This window comes from Polypterus senegalus, chromosome 18 (genome assembly GCF_016835505.1).
Source record: "Polypterus senegalus isolate Bchr_013 chromosome 18, ASM1683550v1, whole genome shotgun sequence".
Lineage (NCBI taxonomy): Eukaryota > Metazoa > Chordata > Cladistia > Polypteriformes > Polypteridae > Polypterus > Polypterus senegalus.
In genome coordinates this window covers 6545288-6566741 of record NC_053171.1, presented here as the reverse complement: position 1 = coordinate 6566741, position 21454 = coordinate 6545288, and the positions used below count along the sequence as shown (strand labels likewise).

At 44.9% G+C, this 21454-nt stretch overlaps 1 protein-coding gene across 2 annotated transcripts in view; it reads right to left on the bottom strand.

The window, feature by feature from the left end:
- arhgap5 (Rho GTPase activating protein 5) overlaps positions 1-21454 on the bottom strand; it is a 191366-nt gene that overhangs the window by 110698 nt on the left and 59214 nt on the right. For both annotated transcript variants that reach the window (XM_039741922.1, XM_039741921.1), the window contains exons 2-3: positions 11985-15860; positions 1602-1752 (exon numbers count right to left, since the gene is read on the bottom strand). In XM_039741922.1, the coding sequence (XP_039597856.1) occupies positions 1602-1752; positions 11985-15704 (3871 nt within the window). In that variant the 5' untranslated portion in view covers positions 15705-15860. The remainder of the gene's footprint in view (positions 1-1601; positions 1753-11984; positions 15861-21454) is intronic.

Below are 21454 nucleotides of genomic sequence, written 5' to 3'. Positions count from 1 at the left end.
GCACACAGCCAATCTTTGGGAGCCAGAATTCTTGTTGGGTTGTAGGGGATCAAAATCCTTATTTCTCTCATTGACAAGCAAATCAATTTATAACTTTTATGGAATGTGTTTTTTTGGATTTCTGGTTGATATTCTGTCTCTCTTCATTAAAATGAAACTACCATTAAAAATGAGCGACTGTTCTTTCTTAGTAAAGCGAGCAAACGTACAAATTCAGCAGGGGATCGAATACTTACTTCCTCCACTGTATCTAGTATTGCTCTAGTGGTCTGCACACTTTTCATGGCCTTTGTGCACAGAAACATAAATTAGTTGACCATTCTGTTGTGTTTGGAGATTCGCTGCAATTCTGGGGTTTGTGACAAATGTAATACAATACAGAATTTTAAATTCTCAAACGTCTGCATGCAGCTCAGCATTGCAGCAAGCAGCTCTGGAATGGGGCACCGAACCATCAGAGGAATTGGCGTCATCTACACAGGCTGAGTTAAGAATCGACAATCAACCCGAGATGTGTAACTCTGTGGACATGGGAGGAAAAGCAGACGTTGACATGGGGGTACACGCAACCGCCACTTAAGGAACCACCACGTCACTGGATCCATAAGCTGGAAGTGCCAACCACTGCACCAGTGTGCCACCCTTCCATTTTCAGGACGTTCACTTCAGTTAGATCTTACAGTAGAGTTACTTAGAGACGTGCAGAACGTTTATCTTTTTTGGTTCATCTTGACAGTAATCTTTTGTGTCAGCAGCTGCAGCATTACAATCTCCCCGTGGGATCTTCCCCTGTATGATAAATAGCAAAAGGGGTACGGCTACTCAAGCAAGGCCCGTATTACACTAATAATGTAGATTTATGAGGGTGAGGATGGCAATAGAGAAGACAAACTCAATTACATCAGAAGTGATATCAGATTAGACCATCAATTGCTAGTTCATGTCCTGTGGTTCAAACAGGAAACCAGCTTATATCAATATCTTCATACTTCAGAAGCTCAAAATGGCACACTCGTAGGCAAATAAACATTTGTAACAAGAAAACAGAACAATCTGGACGAGAACAGGCCGTTCAGCCCAACAAAGCTTGCCAGTCCTATCCACTTGTTTCCTCCAAGAAAACATCAAGTCGAGTTTTGAAAGTCCTTCATGTCTTCTTGCTTGTCCACCACACTACTTGGTCGCTTATTCCAAGTGCCTATCGTTCTTTGTGTAAAGAAAAACTTTGTTTGTGCAAAATGTACCCTTCCCAAGTTCCCAAATTATCTACTAATCCATCTCTGTTGGTATCATCTGCAAACTTAACCAGCTTGTTCCTTATATTCCTATCTAAACCATTTATATCTATTAAAAATAGCAGCGGCTGTGCTGGTCACCACTCTTAACATCACCCAATTCTGATTAGGATCCTCTCACCATCAGCCCCTGCCTTCTGTGTCTGAGCCAATGATGCACCCATCTACACACCACACCTTGATCTGTCACTTCTTTTAATTTGATGCCCACCCTCTTATGTGGCACCTCATCAAAAGCTATCTGATGTAACGTGCATAAGCGGTGACAAAAGAAAAAAAAACATAAAAACAATAAAAGAACCTTACCGGTAGCTTCAATGAAGTCCACGCACTTCTCAATAAAGAGTGGTATTGGCTTCTCTTGAGTGACCAAATCCAGAAGCGGTACTCCAAAGTAATTGCTGTCCCAATTCCGTCTGGTCGGTGGATACAACGGCTTTGTGGACTTTTGTTTGGACTGAAACAAAACAAAAATAATAGTCAGCGTTTGTGTCATGTAGGCCCAAGTTTCCTTCTTTTTCCAATCAGTAGGCAACTCTTAACCGAAACAGCACAGGACAACAGCCTCCATGTTCCTGCACTGCGGGCACGGACAGCGAGGTAGGGAGGTCAGGCAGACTTTTATTATCCCAGAGGGAAATTTGTTTGCAGCAGCAAAGTACAAAACATAAGGCACTGACACGACAGAAACAAGAAATGAAAGATGAAAACTGACAAGCAGCGTTATCATGGGCTCACACACTCGGGATTAGTGCAAAGAACAGGAATTAAACCTTTAACGGCACACAAGGTAATCATCCAGAATTCTGCAACCGAACTCAAAACACTTACAAGCTCTACGAAATAAAGGAGTCCTTAAATCTGACGCGCTTCATCCTGGGGAACCAAAACGGCAACAGCTGGAATTTAGGAAAAGGAGGACGGCACACAATCAGAGCGGCACACAGTCGGGCCACCCTCTTCTTAACCGGTTTGTCATACAGTCGGCTGCAAATCAAGATGTGAGCTGCTGATCTTGAGCTCTCATTAAGGTGGTTTAAATTCTGAATGCTGAGGTTGCTAAACCAACATACAAAGGCAAAAGTAACAGCAGCTGCAATAAAAGTGTCATTAGGGGTCACAGTACAGTAAGTATATAGTAAGTAGTAGGGCCATTATGGATGCAAATACAAGTCAAGCAAAATGACTCCTTTTATTGGCTAACTGAACACATCACAATGTGCAAGATTTAGAGATACTCAGGCCACGTCTTCAGGAAAGTTGAAATGTTTGAAGAAGGGACCTAAGAAAGCTTGGATACTGCACAGCCATGGCCAGAAATTTGGAGACGGACCCAAGTGTGCTGCTGAATAAAGAATGGGACCTAAACATCAACCGAGAGCAACTTCTACCAACCATCCATGAACAGTTTGGTGACCAGCATGATGGAGCACCGGGCCATAAGGCCAAAGTGACAACTAAGTGGCTCAGGGAACAAAGCATCGAAATTTTGGAAACTCCACAGACCTTAATCCCATTGTGGTGAGTGATCAAGAGGCGGGTGGGCAAATAAAAGCCCACCAATTCTGACAAACACCAAGCATCAATTATGCAAGAATGGGCGGCTGCCATCAGTCAGGATTTGGCCCAGAAATTGACTGGCAGACAGCCTGCCAGGGCGAATCGCAGGGGTCTTGAAAAAGAAAGAAGGGCCAACACTGCAAATATGGACTCTGCACCACATAAACTTCATGTCATTGTCAATAAAAGCCTTTGAAACTTCTGAACTGCTTGTAATTGTACTTCAGTACACCAGAGAAACATCTGACACAAAGATCTAAAAACACTGAAGCAGAAAACTTGGTGAAAACCATCACTTGGGTCATTGTCAAAACTCTGGGCTACGACTGTAATCTGTTCAGTTAGCCAATAAAGGGTCTGGATAGATGAGACGCACTATATAATACAGACAGACAGACAGACAGATGTGAAAGGCACTATATTATACACACAGACAGACAGACAGACGGATAGATAGATGGATAGATAGATGATGTGAAAGGCACTATATAATACACACAGACAGACAGACAGACAGATGATGTGAAAGGCACTATATAATACACACAGACAGACAGACAGATGATGTGAAAGGCACTATATAATACACACAGACAGACAGATAGATAGACAGATGATGTGAAAGGCACTATATAATACACACAGACAGACAGACAGACAGACAGATGATGTGAAAGGCACTATATAATACACACAGACAGATAGATAGACTCTCAATCACTCTATTCTCATTTTTTTTTCTTTTATTAATGTCTCACTAACTTTATCAGACTATATAGTGACTCAGATCATACTGCTCACCGAGCAGCACAGGCCCCTAGTGGCCAATGCTGCGTACTTTAATGACACCGGAGCATTTTGACAAAAGGATGAACTCTACAAGATTACTTGCGCGTGTAAAAACAGATTTTCAAGACGCCAGGTGACTGCCTTAATTGAGTTATTTTCCTTAACCCGGTTATGTCTATGCACGTAAAGGCACTGACTGACAGAGTCGCCTGCATATTTCTGGCGACGTCTGTCCTCGTGAAGTGGTGAAGTTGAGGTGACTCAGAGAGGGTAAACCATGGAGTTAATAAGAATTATTTTTTACATTTCTATACAGCTTTTCTCACTACTCAAAGTGCCTTCCATAGTGAGTCAGGAGCCATTTCACCCACCACTAATATGTAGCATCCAACTGGATGATGTGATGGCAGCCATTTTAGTGCCAGTACACTCACCACACATTAGGTGTTAGGTGGTGAATTGGAAAGAGAGAGAGAGAAAATTAGAGACAGGGGACAATTACAGGGCCAGAATGAATAGGCTGTGGTGGGCAATTTAGCCTGGACATCAGGATAAAATCTACTCTAAATGTAGGATGCCCAGGGATCTTTTATGACCAGAGTCAGTCAGGACCTCAGTTTTACAACTCATCTAAAATACAGTACATTTTTTAAAGCACAGCGTCCCCATCACCTCACTGAGACATGGGCATCCACATTCAAGCCACGAGGTAAGCGCTCACCAACACCTCTGCCAGCAGCAACCCAAATTTTTCCAAAATGGTCTCCCATCCAAGTACTAGCTGGCCCTGAACAGGCTTAGCTTCAGGTGGATGACCTCTTTTGAATTGCAGAGAGGCCATGAATTGGTGACAGACAGACCAAAGACCTGCCCACTAGACCACTCTGTGTCGCACAATTTAGAGGCACTCTACAATCAATAAAGCAAAACAGAAGGCAGGAGCCTCAATTAGAGAAAAGAAAGACGGATGATGTTGTAGTATAACGATATGGAGCACAATTAAGACAAACGAATCACAGTCGGAATTAGCCACTCACTGACCCTCAGACCATAAGATAATGGTCATATGCAATTAAACAAACCTGCCAAGTAATTATGCCTTCTAATGAAATTGGTTGCTGCAATAATTAACAGTGCAAAGCAAAGAAGGCCTGTGCAAGTGCACCACATCTACTGAGACACACAAAGGACCCTCAAAAACTCCAGATAGAAATCAAGCAGGTCTGCTTCCTAACAGGAAACCGCAAGAAACTGGCAATCAGCAAAGCAATGAGATGAGCAGAGCGATGAGACCTGAGGTGACGCGACAGCACAAAATGCACTTCATGCAGTGTTGTGAGGAAATCGGACTGCATGCAAAGCAAATTCTAAAGAAGTGAAAAAATGGAAATGAAAAAGAAATTGACACAGCAAAGCATAGGAAAAAAAAGAAAAAAGCGTCAGAGGGCTGATGTTAGTGGGTGTTGTAAATGCCACGAAAGGAATAGAATCAAAGATACAGTATATATACTGTACAAATATATAAATATATATATATACAGTCACCTAAAGGATTATTAGGACCACCATACTAATACGGTGTTTGACCCCCTTTAGCCTTCAGAACTGCCTTAATTCTACGTGGCATTGATTCAACAAGGTGCTGAAAGCATTCTTTAGAAATGTTGGCCCATATTGATAGGATAGCATCTTGCAGTTGATGGAGATTTGTGGGATGCACATCCAGGGCACGAAGCTCCCGTTCCACCACATCCCAAAGATGCTCTATTGGGTTGAGATCTGGTGACTGTGGGGGCCATTTTAGTACAGTGAACTCATTGTCATGTTCAAGAAACCAATTTGAAATGATTCGAGCTTTGTGACATGGTGCATTATCCTGCTGGAAGTAGCCATCAGAGGATGGGTACATGGTGGTCATGAAGGGATGGACATGGTCAGAAACAATGCTCAGGTAGCCCGTGGGATTTAAACGATGCCCAATTGGCACTAAGAGGCCTAAAGTGTGCCAAGAAAACATCCCCCACACCATTACACCACCACCACCAGCCTGCACAGTGGTAACAAGGCATGATGGATCCATGTTCTCATTCTGTTTACGCCAAATTCTGACTCTACCATTTGAATGTCTCAACAGAAATCGAGACTCATCAGACCAGGCCACATTTTTCCAGTCTTCAACTGTCCAATTTTGGTGAGCTCGTGCAAATTGTAGCCTCTTTTTCCTATTTGTAGTGGAGATGAGTGGTACCGGTGGGGTCTTCTGCTGTTGTAGCCCATCCGCCTCAAGGTGGTGCGTGTTGTGGCTTCACAAATGCTTTGCTGCATACCTCGGTTGTAACGAGTGGTTATTTCAGTCAAAGTTGCTCTTCTATCAGCTTGAATCAGTCGGCCCATTCATTCTCCTCTGACCTCTAGCATCAACAAGGCATTTTAGCCCACAGGACTGCCGCATACTGGATGTTTTTCCCTTTTCACACCATTCTTTGTAAACCCTAGAAATGGTTGTGCGTGAAAATCCCAGTAACTGAGCAGATTGTGAAATACTCAGACCGCCCGTCTGGCACCAACAACCATGCCACGCTCCAAATTGCTTAAATCACCTTTCTTTGCCATTCTGACATTCAGTTTGGAGTTCAGGAGATTGTCTTGACCAGGACCACACCCCTAAATGCATTGAAGCAACTGCCATGTGATTGGTTGATTAGATAATTGCATTAATGAGAAATTGAACAGGTGTTCCTAATAATCCTTTAGGTGAGTGTATATATATATATATATATATATATATATATATATATATACACACACAGAGAGATATTATATACTGTATCTGCTAGCACTCACTAACTTTATCAGAGCATAAAAATGTAATGCATGTAAGGTGTGTGGATAAAGTCACAGTATTTACTGACGCAAATCATAATGCTCACTGAACAGTGTACACTGTATACTGTGTATATAGACTATGTGTACTAAACTGAGCGATCGGGGGAGAAGGTCCTTAAGTCAGGGAGGTGACCAAGAACCCGATGGTCACTCTGTCAGAGCTCCAGAGGTCCTCTGTGGAGAGAGGAGAACCTTCCAGAAGGACAACCATCTCTGCAGCAATCCACCAATCAGGCCTGTATGGTAGAGTGGCCAGACAGAAGCCACTCCTTAGTAAAAGGCACATGGCAGCCAGCCTGGAGTTTGCCAAAAGGCACCTGAAGGACTCTCAGACCATGAGAAACAAAATTCTCTGGTCTGATGAGACAAAGATTGAACTCTTTGGTGTGAATGCCAGGCGTCACGTTTGGAGGAAACCAGGCACCGCTCATCACCAGGCCAATACCATCCCTACAGTGAACCATGGTGGTGGCAGCATCAGGCTGTGGGGATGTTTTTCAGCGGCAGGAACTGGGAGACTAGTCAGGATAAAGGGAACGATTACTGCAGAAATGTACAGAGACATCCTGGATGAAAACCTGCTCCAGAGCGCTCCTGACCTCAGACTGGGGCGACGGTTCATCTTTCAGCAGGACAACAACCCTCAGCACACAGCCAAGATATCAAAGGAGTGGCTTCAGGACAACTCTGTGAATGTCCTTGAGTGGCCCAGACTTGAATCCGATTGAACATCTCTGGAGAGATCTTAAAATGGCTGTGCACCAACACTTCCCATCCAACCTGATGGAGCTTGAGAGGTGCTGCAAAGAGGAATGGGCGAAACTGGCCAAGGATAGGTGTGCCAAGCTTGTGGCATCATATTCAAAAAGACTTGAAGCTGGAATTGCCGCCAAAGGTGCATCGACAAAGTATTGAGTAAAGGCTGTGAATACTTATGGACATGGGATTTCTCAGTGTTTTTATTTTTAATAAATTTGGAAAAACCTCAAGTAAACTTTGTTCACGTTGTCATTATGGGGTGTTGTGTGTAGAATTCTGAGGAAAAAAATGATTTTAATCCATTTTGGAATAAGGCTGTAACATAACAAAAATGTGGAACAAGTGATGAAGCGCTGTGAATACCTTCCAGATGTGCTGTAATAGATATATCACTCTGCACATGTAGAAATGACCAAGGGAGGGTGGGCGCAGCTTGATGAAACGATTGAGGCTCCACCTGTTAAAATGAAAACTCAACAAAAAGATCCACGTCTCCTCGTGTCAAAATGACCAATGGGAAAGGGTCGATAAAACAACTGAGTCTTGGCCTACCAAAATGACACCCAGCCCCACCACCACTTGATGAAATGATGACTGTGTGCCAAAACAAAAACCAAAGGGGAACACCTCAATGAAACAATCGATTCTCCATGTGCCAAACTGATCAAGAGGGAAGGTTCGATAAATCTATCAAGTCTTGGCCTACCGAAATGACACCCCGTCCGCTCAAACTTGATGAAATGATCACTCTGTAGAAGAGCGACACCTCGATAAAAACGAATGGAGTCTCCACGCACCAAAATGACCAAGGGGAGAGAGTCCATGAAACAAGTGAGCGGCCGCTTCCCAAAATGACAACATGATCCACCAGGGGCCTGTGGGGGTCTCAAGCTGGGCCTGCCATCACTGTTGCATGAATACAAACTACTGTAAACAAAAGAAATCAAGTACGGTGAGTAATAAGTGAGTAACCTGTGAAGGAGGAGCATCATTTTTGAATAACAGGAAAACCACCAGAACTCTTTTGAGTGTTTGCATGCATCACCATGGAGTAAATACAGAAAAGGCTTACTGATAGCTCTGAACTGCCACACCGCACCGTAACATCAGACTTTACACGTGAAGTCAAGGAACAGAAATTTCTCTTCATCATGTTTTGCATTTGACAAAACCTGAATCTGCACAATTCCTGCAATAACAACAGCCGTGTGACAAATGCACTGAAAATGTGTGCCCCTGTATAAAGTATTCACCCTCTTAGACGTTTCCACATTTTATTGTTCTACATCTTTGAATCACAGTGGACTGGCACGGCTGTCAGAGCACCTTCCTCCTTGGTGAATCAACATCAGTCATCAGTGTTTCTCAACCTTTTTTGATTTTGCAACCCAAATGTGTCTTCACCACCCACCAAGAGGGATGGGGGTCCCCCCCTTAATAAATCAAGCAGGTGGGGTGCAGTTTCCCCTTTGATGAATTGAGTGCAATTGTCAAGAGCATTAGAGCGAGTAGTGGATCGAGCGTGATCATCGGAGCGGTGACCCACTTGGCAACCCACTGACCATCGTAAACAATAGCATCTTGAGACCCACTGGCAGAGAAGCCTGCAATCCAAAAACGTGTTGTGACCCAGAGGTTGAGAAAAACTGCTGCAGTGGTTCCGATGCGTATCGCATGAACTCTTTTAGGGCGACAACGGGGTTGAGGGCAGATGATGACTAAAGTCGACATCCATGGCTGGAGAGCGATAATCAGCTGTAAACGTTGACAAGGCTAACCATTGCAATGTAGGTGGAATGTCGAATCCCTGCATGTGCGTGAGGAGCAATCCCTAGAATGGCATCAACATCTGGCAAGAGGGCAAAGCGAATACATAAAGCAAAATACTCAGTGGGAGACATTTTATGTATATTTTATTATTTCGAATTGGACTCTGACTTGTCGGACTCCAGTTTTGGTGCAGGTGATCTGGAGATCGAGATCTAAAACGAAAGTGACGTACCGGTATCAGCTGCGCTCTGATCTGCTGACGCCACCCCCATGCAGCGGCTGACTCTGCTGAAATAAGGCATTGCGTGCAGCAACAGATGCTTTACATCGACACATGTGAAAAACTGTTGCTTTATATGCTTTCAGAAAATTACGTTTTTTGGAAAAATATTCATACTGAAAAAAAAATGAGCCCTAAAAGAGTTAAAAAGATGTGTAAGAGTGGGAACAACCCTAGTGCTGGGGTGAACACAAACAAACACACACACACACGCTAGGTCTAATTATGCATCGTCAATCCAGCAACACCAAAACGCTGAAAAGAAAAACGGAAATGTCCAGAAATGCTTGGAGGTCCAGGCGGAGGAATTTCAGCCCACCACTGCGGGATTTGTGCTCATTAATATAAAAAAAAACCAAAAGACACACAAGCACAGGCTTTCGTTACTGACACGTTCACCTCATTATGGAGTCAGTCCAGAAATAGATGGGAGACGTGAGGTGACCATTCAGATGCGAGTTGTAACCATTTTAACTTTTGTAAGGGCAGATGAAATGATGGCGAGATGAATGGCTTTTTAACACCTCGTCCTACCCAGTCCGGAGTCTTTGCATTCACCCTTTCAGTTATTTAATTTTCATCCACTTCTGTCTGATGTCTCAAGTTTTTAGCACACACACATTAAACCAGGAAAGTCAGAATTGTAAGTGATGAGTGAAAGGAGCTATAAAAGACAGAGGCCAGCACGGTATATTTATTATGATTTTGACCAATCATATTTCAAATCTCTTGGTAGGTACTTCTTAAATTTGAAGTGTTATTGTGCGCGCGCACACACACACACACACACACACAAACACACACACGAGCACAACGACCACGACTTGTGTGCAACGAGGAAGGTCTAAGCTATTGGTAACACTTTTAAACCTGCTCTATCTAGCAGGGAACCAGAGACAAAAATACAATTTTTGCAGCATCTTATAAATAAACGTCTACGCACGTCTGTCTGTCTGTCTGTCGGGCCCAGAAGTGCGAGGCTACAGAATGAAGTTCAAAGAGCCGGTGAGGCGGCCCCAAGTTAACAAGAAGAAAGAATAAAGTAGTACAAGGCATGCATGAAGTACAGCATGAAGCTGAAAGAAAGCGACTCTGTCGTCAAAGGAAAAGACAAACCAGAGAGAAACTCGCTTAGCCACTAATACTACGCGAGGCAAGCACATCGGCAAAATGAAACCTCCGAGTAGAGAAAAACTCGCTTATCCGCTGATAGACAAGGGGTCCTCGCACATCCGCAAAATGAAACGGCCGACTCTGCATTTTAAATTTATTTTCGGACGATTTCACCAGTTTCTAGAAGCCCGGACTTCTTATAACATGGGCTTACACGGCTAGTCTTTCATGAAACATGCAGGGGATTCGACATTCCGCCTAGCAAGGATGTTCTACCTATATTGCAATGGTGAGTTTTGTCAACGTTTACAGCTGATTATCACCCTCCACCCATGGATGTCGACTTTAGTCATCATCTGCCCTCAACCCCGTTGTCGACAAAAGCCAACATCCGCCCTAAAAGAGTTCATGCGATACGCATCTGATCCACCGCAGCAGTTTTTGTCAACCTCTGGGTCACAACACGTTTTTGGATTGCAGGCTTCACTCAAAGTGAAACCGCCGAGGAAAGACAAACCAGAGAGAAACTTGCTTAGCCACTAATACATAAGAGAGGCAAGCACTTTGGCAAAATGAAACCTCTGAGTAGAGAAAAACTCGCTTATCCGCTGATAGACAAGGGGTCCGCGCACGTCCGCAAAACGAAACGGCCGACTCTGCATTTCAATTTTTTTTCCCCCAGACGATTTCACTAGTTTCTAGAAGCCCAGACTTCTTATAACACGGGCTTACACAGCTAGTCTTTCATAAAATGTGAAGGAGATGTTAGGTCAGGATCATTCCCGGCCTCAGTGTGAATATGCAGGCTCGTGTTTTGGGGAAAGAAAAGCGAATCTACATGGCAGACTTGACCGCGTTTTCTCACCCGCTTCATCCTTCACACATTCATTTGCATGTCAGGTTGACTCCTTACCTTATCTTTCGCATTGGTCTTAATCTTTTTGATTTTTCTTGGTGTTGTCTTACGGTAACTGCCTGTTTATCGACATCTAAATTTTGTTAGAGTGTTTAATTCTTTATTTATGTGGCTTTATTTAGCTATTGAGGTGCAGGTTGCAACAATGCAAGCCCCCAAAAGCTCCTCTCTTGTCGATGTGCAGAACAAGACTCTCAATTGTAACGCGTACGTCTACACATGTCCGTCCAAGCATCCATCCATATACAGTTCAAGGTCAAAGGGAAAACCATGCACACTTCCACAGTTACGGATATAGGACTGTGGGAGAACTTCATGACAGCTGATTTGACAACAGTTGTAGCCAATAAAAAGTCTGAAACGAAGCAGCCGTTTGGTTTGTCAACGCCAAATGGAGCCTCTCCATTTGTTGACATGAATTTTCACTGGTATTGATCTCGAATGCAAAAAAAAAAAAAGTGGTACCGTGACATCCCTAGTGCACACATTCATTCAATTTGGATTTTCGTGGTACTCAAAGTGACATCAGAATAAATTCCAAGTAACCTGTCAACTTTAAAACAACCCATTTCAGGCAGCACAGTAAAATATTAGGAAAAAAAGAAACGTGAAGTACCTTTTTGGGTTCTTTGGTCTTTGGTTGTTTCTTCTTTTTCAGTTTCTTATCATCCTGTTCGGGATCAGATGTGATGGCGGGATTATCTATTCCTCCCTTCCACGGATCCACAGGGGAAAGGAGTGGATCCTCTTCACTCCCTCGGTGACCCCGGCCCTTCTTCTTCTTTTGTACCGAAAGTCCAGTCTCTTCATCGCTGGCATCCGAATGGGTTCTTCGATGATAGGCTCTCGTCTTACTAAAGAGAGTTTTTGACCTATGCTTGTATTTAGATGGCCTCCTCCCACCCTGCGACTTAGCGATCCGGTCAAAACCATTTTCCTCGTCACCCCGTGAGTTGTGCATGCCTCCGATTTTAAACATACGGTACTGACTATCCTCCGGGACTGTGTAAATATCGTCATTCAGCCCTTTTGATTTTAGCAAGGTATCGGCGGGCTCGGCATAATTATCCGAGCCTTCTAAATCCTCAGAGTGGGTCATATGAACCCGTGACTGTTTCCTAGGTATTTTCCCAATCCCTGCTTCAATTGTCTTTAGGAGGTTTGGATCCAGTTTTTTGACGTTGGCCTTGGCCATCGTTGGCTTAGGCCTGACAGGGGGAGGCACTTTGTGGTTGCGTTCATGTTCGTGAATGTTAACTGGAGTGCTGTAAATTGGATACTCATTCCCTTCGTTATCTATCCGGCATCTGGCCCTCTCACTTGGAGTTGGAAGCAACTGTACATCATCTCCTATTGGGCTGTATGGAGGAGGTGCTTCGGTATCGTCGTCTGAATCGGGATAGTCGTTGTAGACCGGTGAATTTCCATGTGGTGACTGAGGGAATATATCTTCCCCTGGGTTGATGGAATCTCGTGTTTTGTCAAATATAACCGAACTCTCAATGTTGGCCTTCTTTTCTAGAACTTCACTGAAAAATGGGGTGAAGACTTCTGTCTGCCGATGGTACTGTGACAAAGAATACAACGCGGTAAATTTGGCGGATATTTCTGTGGCTATGTGCTCGCCCTCTGTCATTAACTCCTTGATGGCCTCGTTCTGAAAAAAGTCAGCCTGACTATCCGTGATGGCCACCATCTGTACCGGGATGACATCCTGCACTTCTGCGAGAAAGGCTCGAAGCATCGCCATGGAGGATTTGCGCTTGGCTGAATAAACCAGGATGTAGCCGTGTACCAATTCGTCCTTCCTAATTCCGATTGAGGAATGATATGAGAGAATAGTGATCTGGATACGCCGTCGACTATCGCCGATTATTTTATCGAGAATCAACGTGTTGTTTTGGCCCGGCTGAGCCGCGCTACAGGAATGGGAATCCAAGAAAGGCGAGAGAATGAGGTCTACGCTAAATGGGTCTCCACACATGGCACACATGACGATCCGCAAATCTGTCTCCGACAAGTCCTTAATGGAAGGCAAGGGGCTCATGCTATCAATATTGTGCTTTAGTGCCTCCAGGACTCCGCGCAGCGCTTGTTTGATTTGGGTCTCGCTAAACTTCCGTGGGAACGTTCCAGAAGGCAGGTCAATAAAAGTGCACTGTAGCTTGTTGGCAAGCTGTTGGCCCTGATGCCTTAAGATGGGCAGGTTTTTACACACACTGTCCCTCTGGTTGGCTAATATTAAAATAAACGGTAAATGAGGTGAATTTCGATCCCTCCGGTTTTGCATAGTTTCTGCTCTAATTCTTCCGATGCAATCACCCACAAAATTAAGTGACTCGATAGAGCTGAAAACACAAAAACAACCGTGAGGTTTGAAGGAAGAGGTCCATAAATTGCTCAAAAGGAGTGCGGAATTTGCATCAATCGGCCGAAGGTCTAGCTCGTAGATTTTGCCATCTAGAGTGTACTCGTCATCCGTCGACTGTGCTCGGATTTCATTTGCAAGTTCTTGTGCAAGGCCCTCCCGACCCAAAAGGAAAAGATTAACCTTATCGATGTTGGCACAATCGTGATAAAGGTTTGACCGCCCGTGGTCTAGCTGAACAAGACTATTAGAGAGGATGTGCTCGACTTTGATGTCAATACAGTTTGGGCCACTGAGGCAAGTCTCCTTAGTGGGATGATAAACAAACCCAATGTGCTTTAGTAGTAAAGACTCCCTGTCCGGCAGCAGCTTCTGCAGTGCCCTGTACCTCGGCTCTTCGTTCAGAACGGTATGGATTTCACTCATTTTATCACAGCTGGGGGTCGCATTCAGGTCCAAGTCGTAAAAAAGCTCGGCGTGCTCAAAAAGCATCTCCTGAAACTCTTCTTTGGCCTTTTCCACGATTTCCCGTTGATGCCTACTGTAGACGTCTCTCCGATCGACCTCGCTTATGTACTTGTAGGCCTCATCTTCCATTACGAAACACATGACTTCCTCCCACGGCTGCCCCGGGCTGATAAACTGCACCCGTTCCAAAGTTTTCTTGAACTTCTCCTTCATCTCCACCCTTCTTTTCTCTGAAATTAAATGCTGCACGTGATTTTGGTAAATCTTCTCCCCGTCGGGTGTACCGAGGAGGTCAAAGGGAACCCTCCTGTCATTCACTTTGTCTATGTGGTCAGTTTCATTCCACGGGGTGTAATCTAAAATGACAAACCAGTATGGAAACTCGGTCCGACTCTTCAAAAGGTTCTGAGCTTCCGGCCAGCTCAACGGCTCAACCTCCTCCAGGTCACTTAGTAGAATATTGAGAATTTTTGGAAGGGTTGACAAATATTCCTCTTTTTTCTTTCGGATGTGTTCCTGTTTGAGTTGTTCTATGTGTTTGGCGAATGTGTTTCGCGCCTTCTTCGTGCCTTCCAAGTTTATGTATTCCTCGTAATCGGGATGGTTTTTTAACTTGTTACTAACCGCTTTCCAGCTCGTGTGGTAATCTTTAGCAGACTGCACGATCAGCTTCTCAAACTTGTCCGTCGCGGTCGCAACTAGCTGCCTCTGAATTTTGTACGCATCAAGATACGGAACCGTTTTAGGTTTTCCTCGGGTTTTATCCATCAGCTGAATCAACGCATGAAAACATGACTCCACATTCACACTGGCACGCGAAGAGGTCTCCACCACAAGGAGATTCTTCTTGTTGGATGCAAAGGCTTGAACCTCCCGCAAGTACTGGTCCACACATTCGTCGCATTTTGTCGCTGCAATTACAATAGATTTTTTGGATTTCGCCAATTGTGCGTGGAGATTATTTATAAATTTCAACTGGTCGTCAAATTTCCTATTGCACCCTTTACTGACATCTACACACAACAGAAAGCCGTCAATGTTAAGCTTCCCGTCCGGCATTTGCTTCTGCTCAAAGTCTTGCTCCAAGCCAAGCTGGTCCGTACAGATGTACATCAACTTCTCCGCCGACTGCAGTTTGGCGGCGGCCGCCCGTTTCGTATACGGTTGTAAATTTGTGCTGCGGTGAGGAAGAAAAGTCTGGTCGTCAATGAACTCAGTCTGCTCAATGACATGAATTTTACACTCAAGGCCATCGTCACCTCTGTGCGTTACCTCACCCCAATACAAAAAGTGATCATTGTTAACGACGCGCCCTCCAAAGTCAATTGTGCTCAAGACGGAGGTATGCTCCGGGTAATAATCGTCTGCTTTGGGCCGTACGTATCTATTGCAAAGGCAGGACTTCCCGACTCCACAGTTGCCCTTTTCCTTCTCGGTTCCAGATAGCCCAACCACGCTAATGGCATAGGTTGGGGGGCGCGGCTCCTTGTTTTTTGCCATTATAGTCCCACTGTCATCGTCTTACATTCATCAATGGATTCAAGCCTGCCGATCATTCTTTTTCCATTTCAAGGGGTTATCAATGCCGTACTTTCATTTTGCTTCAAGGGCACGGATCTGCTTTCCCGCAGCTACTTCCATACTTTCATGGTTATCCTGTAAAACAAAAGAAACACAAATGAATAATCAATACTCAGGAGTTACACGCTAAACAGATACATGAATCATTCAGACTAAATCAATTCTCCGATAACGAATAACATTTACCTGAAACCTGTTAGGCCGCGAAACCCCTGACGCTACGCGACTCGGATGCATGCGGACGCTGCTGCTACGCAAGTGGTGTACTGACTGTACTCTCGTGCACACTTCATGTAAATCTGGAGGAAAACAACAACCCGGCCCGTTTTCGGTGCATTGTGAGTTGATGGAAGAAAGATGTTGAAGATAAATACTCTTTGTATTCTGATGCTGTTTGCAAAGGTGAAAACAAAGACGGCAACATCGACACAGAAGACGGTATGCGAGACCATTAAATGTGTCACGTCGGTACGATGGGGAATGCGCAACGCACAGAAAGGAAAACTTCCTAATGTTTGTGTGAAATTTCCCAGCTGTGTCCCCGTGTTCTTGATGAACTCATTTTAAAGTCACCGTCTCGATCCACTGCACTAACTCCCTCCATCATTTTAAACACTTCAGTCAGGTCTTCTCTTCATCTCCTGTAAATGCTCAGCTCTTTTAATCTTCCCTCATAACTCATCCTCTGTAGCCCTGATCAGCCTAGTAGCTCTTCTCTGGACCACCTCTAGTGCTGCTGTGTCTTCATGGAGACCCAAACTGCACTCAGGACTCCAGATGAGGCCTCACCAGTGTGTTATAAAGCTGAGCAGAACCTCCTCACGTCAAGGTGCTATATAACCTGACATTTTGTTAACCTTCTTAATGGCTCCTGAACACAATTTGGATGTAGATAATGACAAGTCCACTGTGACTCCCAGGTCCTTCTCCTATGGTGTGCTTTCAGACCTCCCATTGTCTATTCAGATCTCACATTTTTACTTCCTCATGTAATTCTTTACATTTACTGACATTACATTTTTTGGTCCATAAATTTACCCAACCTGTCTGCTGACCAATGATTCAATGGTTTTGAGATGAGCTGCCAATCCACCTATCTTGTTACCTCCTGCAAACGTAACCAACTTTTTCTTTACAATCATATCTAAATCATTTCTATAGGGTGGTTCAGATCTAACTATGCAATTTTCATTACGCTATAACTTATTAAGTTTATTACATAGAAAATCACCCGAAAAATCCCAGACCATCGAGAAGTATACGAACTTGAAGAATCGCCTTTGCACCGAACTGGAATCGTCCCCACATAAATTAAAGTCATCCAGACGATCTGGATCTGCATAATTAGATCTGGACCACCCTGTATATATTAAAAATAGCAGCAGCCCTGGCACTCACCCGCGCCCCCTGCTGGTCACCACTTTTAACATCACCCAATTCTGATGAGGTTTCTTCACACCATCACCCTCCACTTTCGGTGTCGGAGCCAATTCTGCATCATCGACACACCACACCACACCCTGAACTGCCACTTCTTTTAGTTTGATGCCCAACCTGTCATGTGGCACCTCATCAGATGCTTTCTGAAAGTCCACATCAATAATCTCATCTGCTCCACTCCGGTTTTATCCTAATGGTGCTTCCTCTTAGAATTCCTGCTTGTTGGTAAAACACGACCTCCCTCGTCTGAGCCCATGCTGACTGTTCAGTAAATCTCCTGTACTTGCCAGGTGTTGCTCAATCTTATCTTGTATATAAACATCTACACGTGTGTGTGTGTGTCTGTCTGTCTGTCTGTCCGGCCCAGAAGTGAGAGGCGGAGTCCGGGTAAGGGCTCCGCCTCCGAGGAAACAGAAAACTCGCTTAGCCGCTAATAACACAAGTGAGGGCAGCAAAGAAGAAAGACAAAGTCGCTTAGCCGCTGACATCGGCGACACGGTATCCCTTTTCCTTTTCCTCCCGCTGCTAATGCACAAGTGAGACGGACACGTCGGCCAAAGAATCCTCCTAGGTGTGAGATACCCAGAGTCGCTCCTTTCAATTACCTGACGTCTCTACATTTCAGTTTGCTTTCTGACAATTTCAATAGTTTCTAGGACCCCAGGCTTTTTACACAATGGGCTTACACAGCTAGTCCTTAATAATCCCTTCCATTAATCTAACGTGTTTCTACTCACAGCTGTGTGTATTCATCAGGAACTGTCTGGTGTACGGGGGGAGTGATGGACTGGGAAGGGTGCGTCTGTTTTAGGCTTCTGCTCATTTGTATGACAGGCTTGGAAAGGAAAAAAAAATGAAAACAATACAAGAAATGACCTGACAAGTCAAGAAATTAAATAAGATCTGCAACTGGCATGGACTGGAGTCTAATTAAGCAACTAGGATGCAACAAAAACCTGCAGCCGCTACGGCCCACCGGAACCGCCATTGGCTCACTCCTGTCCTAAACGGTTTTCAACCCCAAGCCGGTTAAAGGTCTAAACGTTTTTAACTCTCACCCCGAGTCTATGACGCTGATCGTCTGTAAACTGAATTAAAATCGGAGACCCTCCGCACAGGACAGGCAGCCTTGTGTTGTTTTGTATGTTTATGGTGGTCTAGTCTGAATAGCAACACTCACTACGGTACAAAAGCCACAAACGACATATAAAGCAACGCATTTATTATTGATTATTATTCCCCTTTTGTTCAGGCTGTTTCAAAATGTGACTTCCCGCTGCTGCTAAGAGTTACTGTAATAGCGCGATGCCCAATGGCACTTGGATAAGCAGCACCTAGAAAGCCAAGCCCACCTCAGCTCAACTCTTTTAGGGCGGATGTCGACTTTTGTTAACAGGAGAGGTTGAGGGCAATCATCGACGGTAAATGGGGACCAGAGCCACCGTTACGTGTTACTTCGACTCTCTGTGCTAGAAGGAAAGTTAGCTTTGTTGAGTTGTCCGAGATTCCCTGCGCTTGAATGAGTAGAGCAGAGCAAACAATGGCAAAAAATGGCATCGGCATCTAGCGAGACTGTGAAGCAAATGCAAAACAAAGCAAAATACCCCATGGACTGCGTTTTGCATATTATCTCTGAATTGGAATCTGATTTGTCGGACTCCGATTTTGAGGTGAGTGATCTGGAGATCAAGATTGGGGTACTGGCATCAGCTGATCACGTGTACCTGACCTGACTAAAGTAACGTTCACCTGGGAGGACCGCCACTTGACACAATGTACAAACCAAATTGCACTGCACTGAAACCATGACCTCCGTTGTCACCCCTGCCTCGTGAAGACAGCCTGGCAGCCAACCTGCCATGCATTCCTGCCAACCGTCGTGCCACCCGTGAGCGGCTCAAGCCACAAGAGATGGCAAACTGGCAGCCACAGCGCCAGATGTTTTATGTTGATTTTTGTGTGAAAATACTGAATTGGTATGCTTTTAAGAAAACTATTCAGCCGTCAAAGAGTTAAAGGGGGTGCTGGCCTCACATTACCCGAGGACCCCTCAATTCAGCCACCGATTCTCGTCATCCTCCCCGCCTTCAGCGGCCCCGCGAGGCTGAATCCATTTCAGAGATCCCACATATAAGAACACGAGCTGGTGGGAGGACACACAAGCTACAAAGTGGGCCGCGGAGCTGGGAACGCGTCTCTGGCCCGTGGGGGGCAGCCTGGTGTGAACGCGGAGATAACGAGCAAACTCCACACAAAAGGCAGCACAGCTGGGTCTCCCGCCGGGCTCCAATGGCCGCGATGCGGCAATTCTGCTGCCTGTGTCTTCATACGGACCCCCTACCGAGTAATTTGATATAAATTATGCATTAGGCCTATAGCTAAGTAAACAAAAATCTGAAAATAGCATCCACTCAGGCTTTAGTGTTTATATACTAATAATAAAAAAAACGAGAATATTTGCCGGAGTTCGAGACTTAGGAGCTTTTGTATTTTGACAAACAGTTGCCATTGAAAAAGCAATTTGACAAACACACAAAAAGCCTGTGAAGTGCACTTTTACCCCCAACACGGTCGAGGAGAAATGATGTCTGATCGGGTCACCTTTGAAAAGGCCAAACCAAGGCAAAGGCCACCAGAAACGAGGGAGAGGGCCACTGCCACACTGCAGGCAGGAACGTCACGTGCCAGTGTGGTCAGACGCTATGGATGAAGCCACTCCACCACTTCTGCACTGCTGTCAGCAGAATGGCAGGACAGATGACCACCCAAAATCTGGTTGTGATCGAGTGGTCACCCCAGAGCAGGACTGACAACATTAGACTGGACCATCTGAGGATGTGCCACCCATGCTGCTGCTGCTGCTTAAACCGCTGGCTGACACGATGCCCACATAAGTGACAGAGCCACAGCACAGTGGTGTCCTGTCAGAGGGTCTCTGTTCATGCCACTAAGATGTCAATGCCTGGACCGAAGCAACTGCTGTGGGGATACTGTGTGCAGGTCCGGCCTGCCATCCCTTCTGTCGCCCTGCCCCACAATATTTGGAAAGACTACAAAACTACGCACATTTGAAAGACACAAGTGACCAAGTAGTATGGCGGACGGTAGGACTTTAGGGACCTTCAAAACTCAACTGGATGCTGCATTAGAGGAATTAAGAGGACAGGACCGGCCAAGCTTTGTTGGGCTGAATGGCCTGTCCTTGTCAAAAGTATGGAGTGGAGACGTGAACAATTAGCCGGTGGTCAAATAATTTACACCAGGGGTTCGCAGCAGGGATTAAACGTAACCCCACAAGTCCTCTTGGGCTGACAAATATGCTCAGAAAATCGAAAGTCGAGAAGAAATTTGGTGAAATAGCCTCCTTACAATGTGCTACTGGTAGTGTTACTGTTACTTGAACGTAAAATAAAAATGTTAACCCTTAAACCGCCACATACTTGGTTTAATGCACCCCCCGGAATGGCAAAAACTCTTCTGCTGCACTTTTTATGGAAACATCACAATTCACCCAGAAAAAGTGAAATTTGAATGCAACAGAGATTATTTTCATGTAAACGGCATCACAATTACTGCAACACTGATCATTTTACACCCTGCCAATGAACTGCAAAAACTATAAAAATAAACTACTGCAACAGTCTATTACGATATGTAGAAGGTGCAAGTGACGCCATCGACGAAATTCAGTAAATCACCGAGCCAACTGCTCTTGAACTGGCTGCACGCGAGCACACAGAGGCCAACACTGACGCTCGCAGGCCAGCCTACTAGTGCAGCGGCTCAATCCCAGGGACAGTCAGGCTGATTCGCTAGGGGGCGCCAGTGGTCATGAGCTGAACGATGAACGTACGGCATGGACTGATCAGCTCCGGCGCGCTGGCAAATTGCACCGGGAACCGGTGGTTTAAGGGTTAAAAATAAATCGCGTCTTAAAAATTCCACTAAACTCAAATTAAGGAGCAAATCAGGGTGGTGGTAAATTTAGCTTCTCAAAGTTGCCATGTTGTGAACCCCTGACTCGTGTAAAGAGTTTATACAATACTAGCTGTGCCAGATGTCAAAGGCGGGTTGAGATCGAAGGACCTCGGCATTCAAGTTTGCAGTGCACCGTGCAAGGCCTATGTCTCTGTTATAATCCCTTTGGGATGGGCTTTGTAAAAGCGGTGTTCAGGTTTGTGATGTGCCATCTGTTGGAATGAAACATCCAGTGCATACATCTTTGTAAC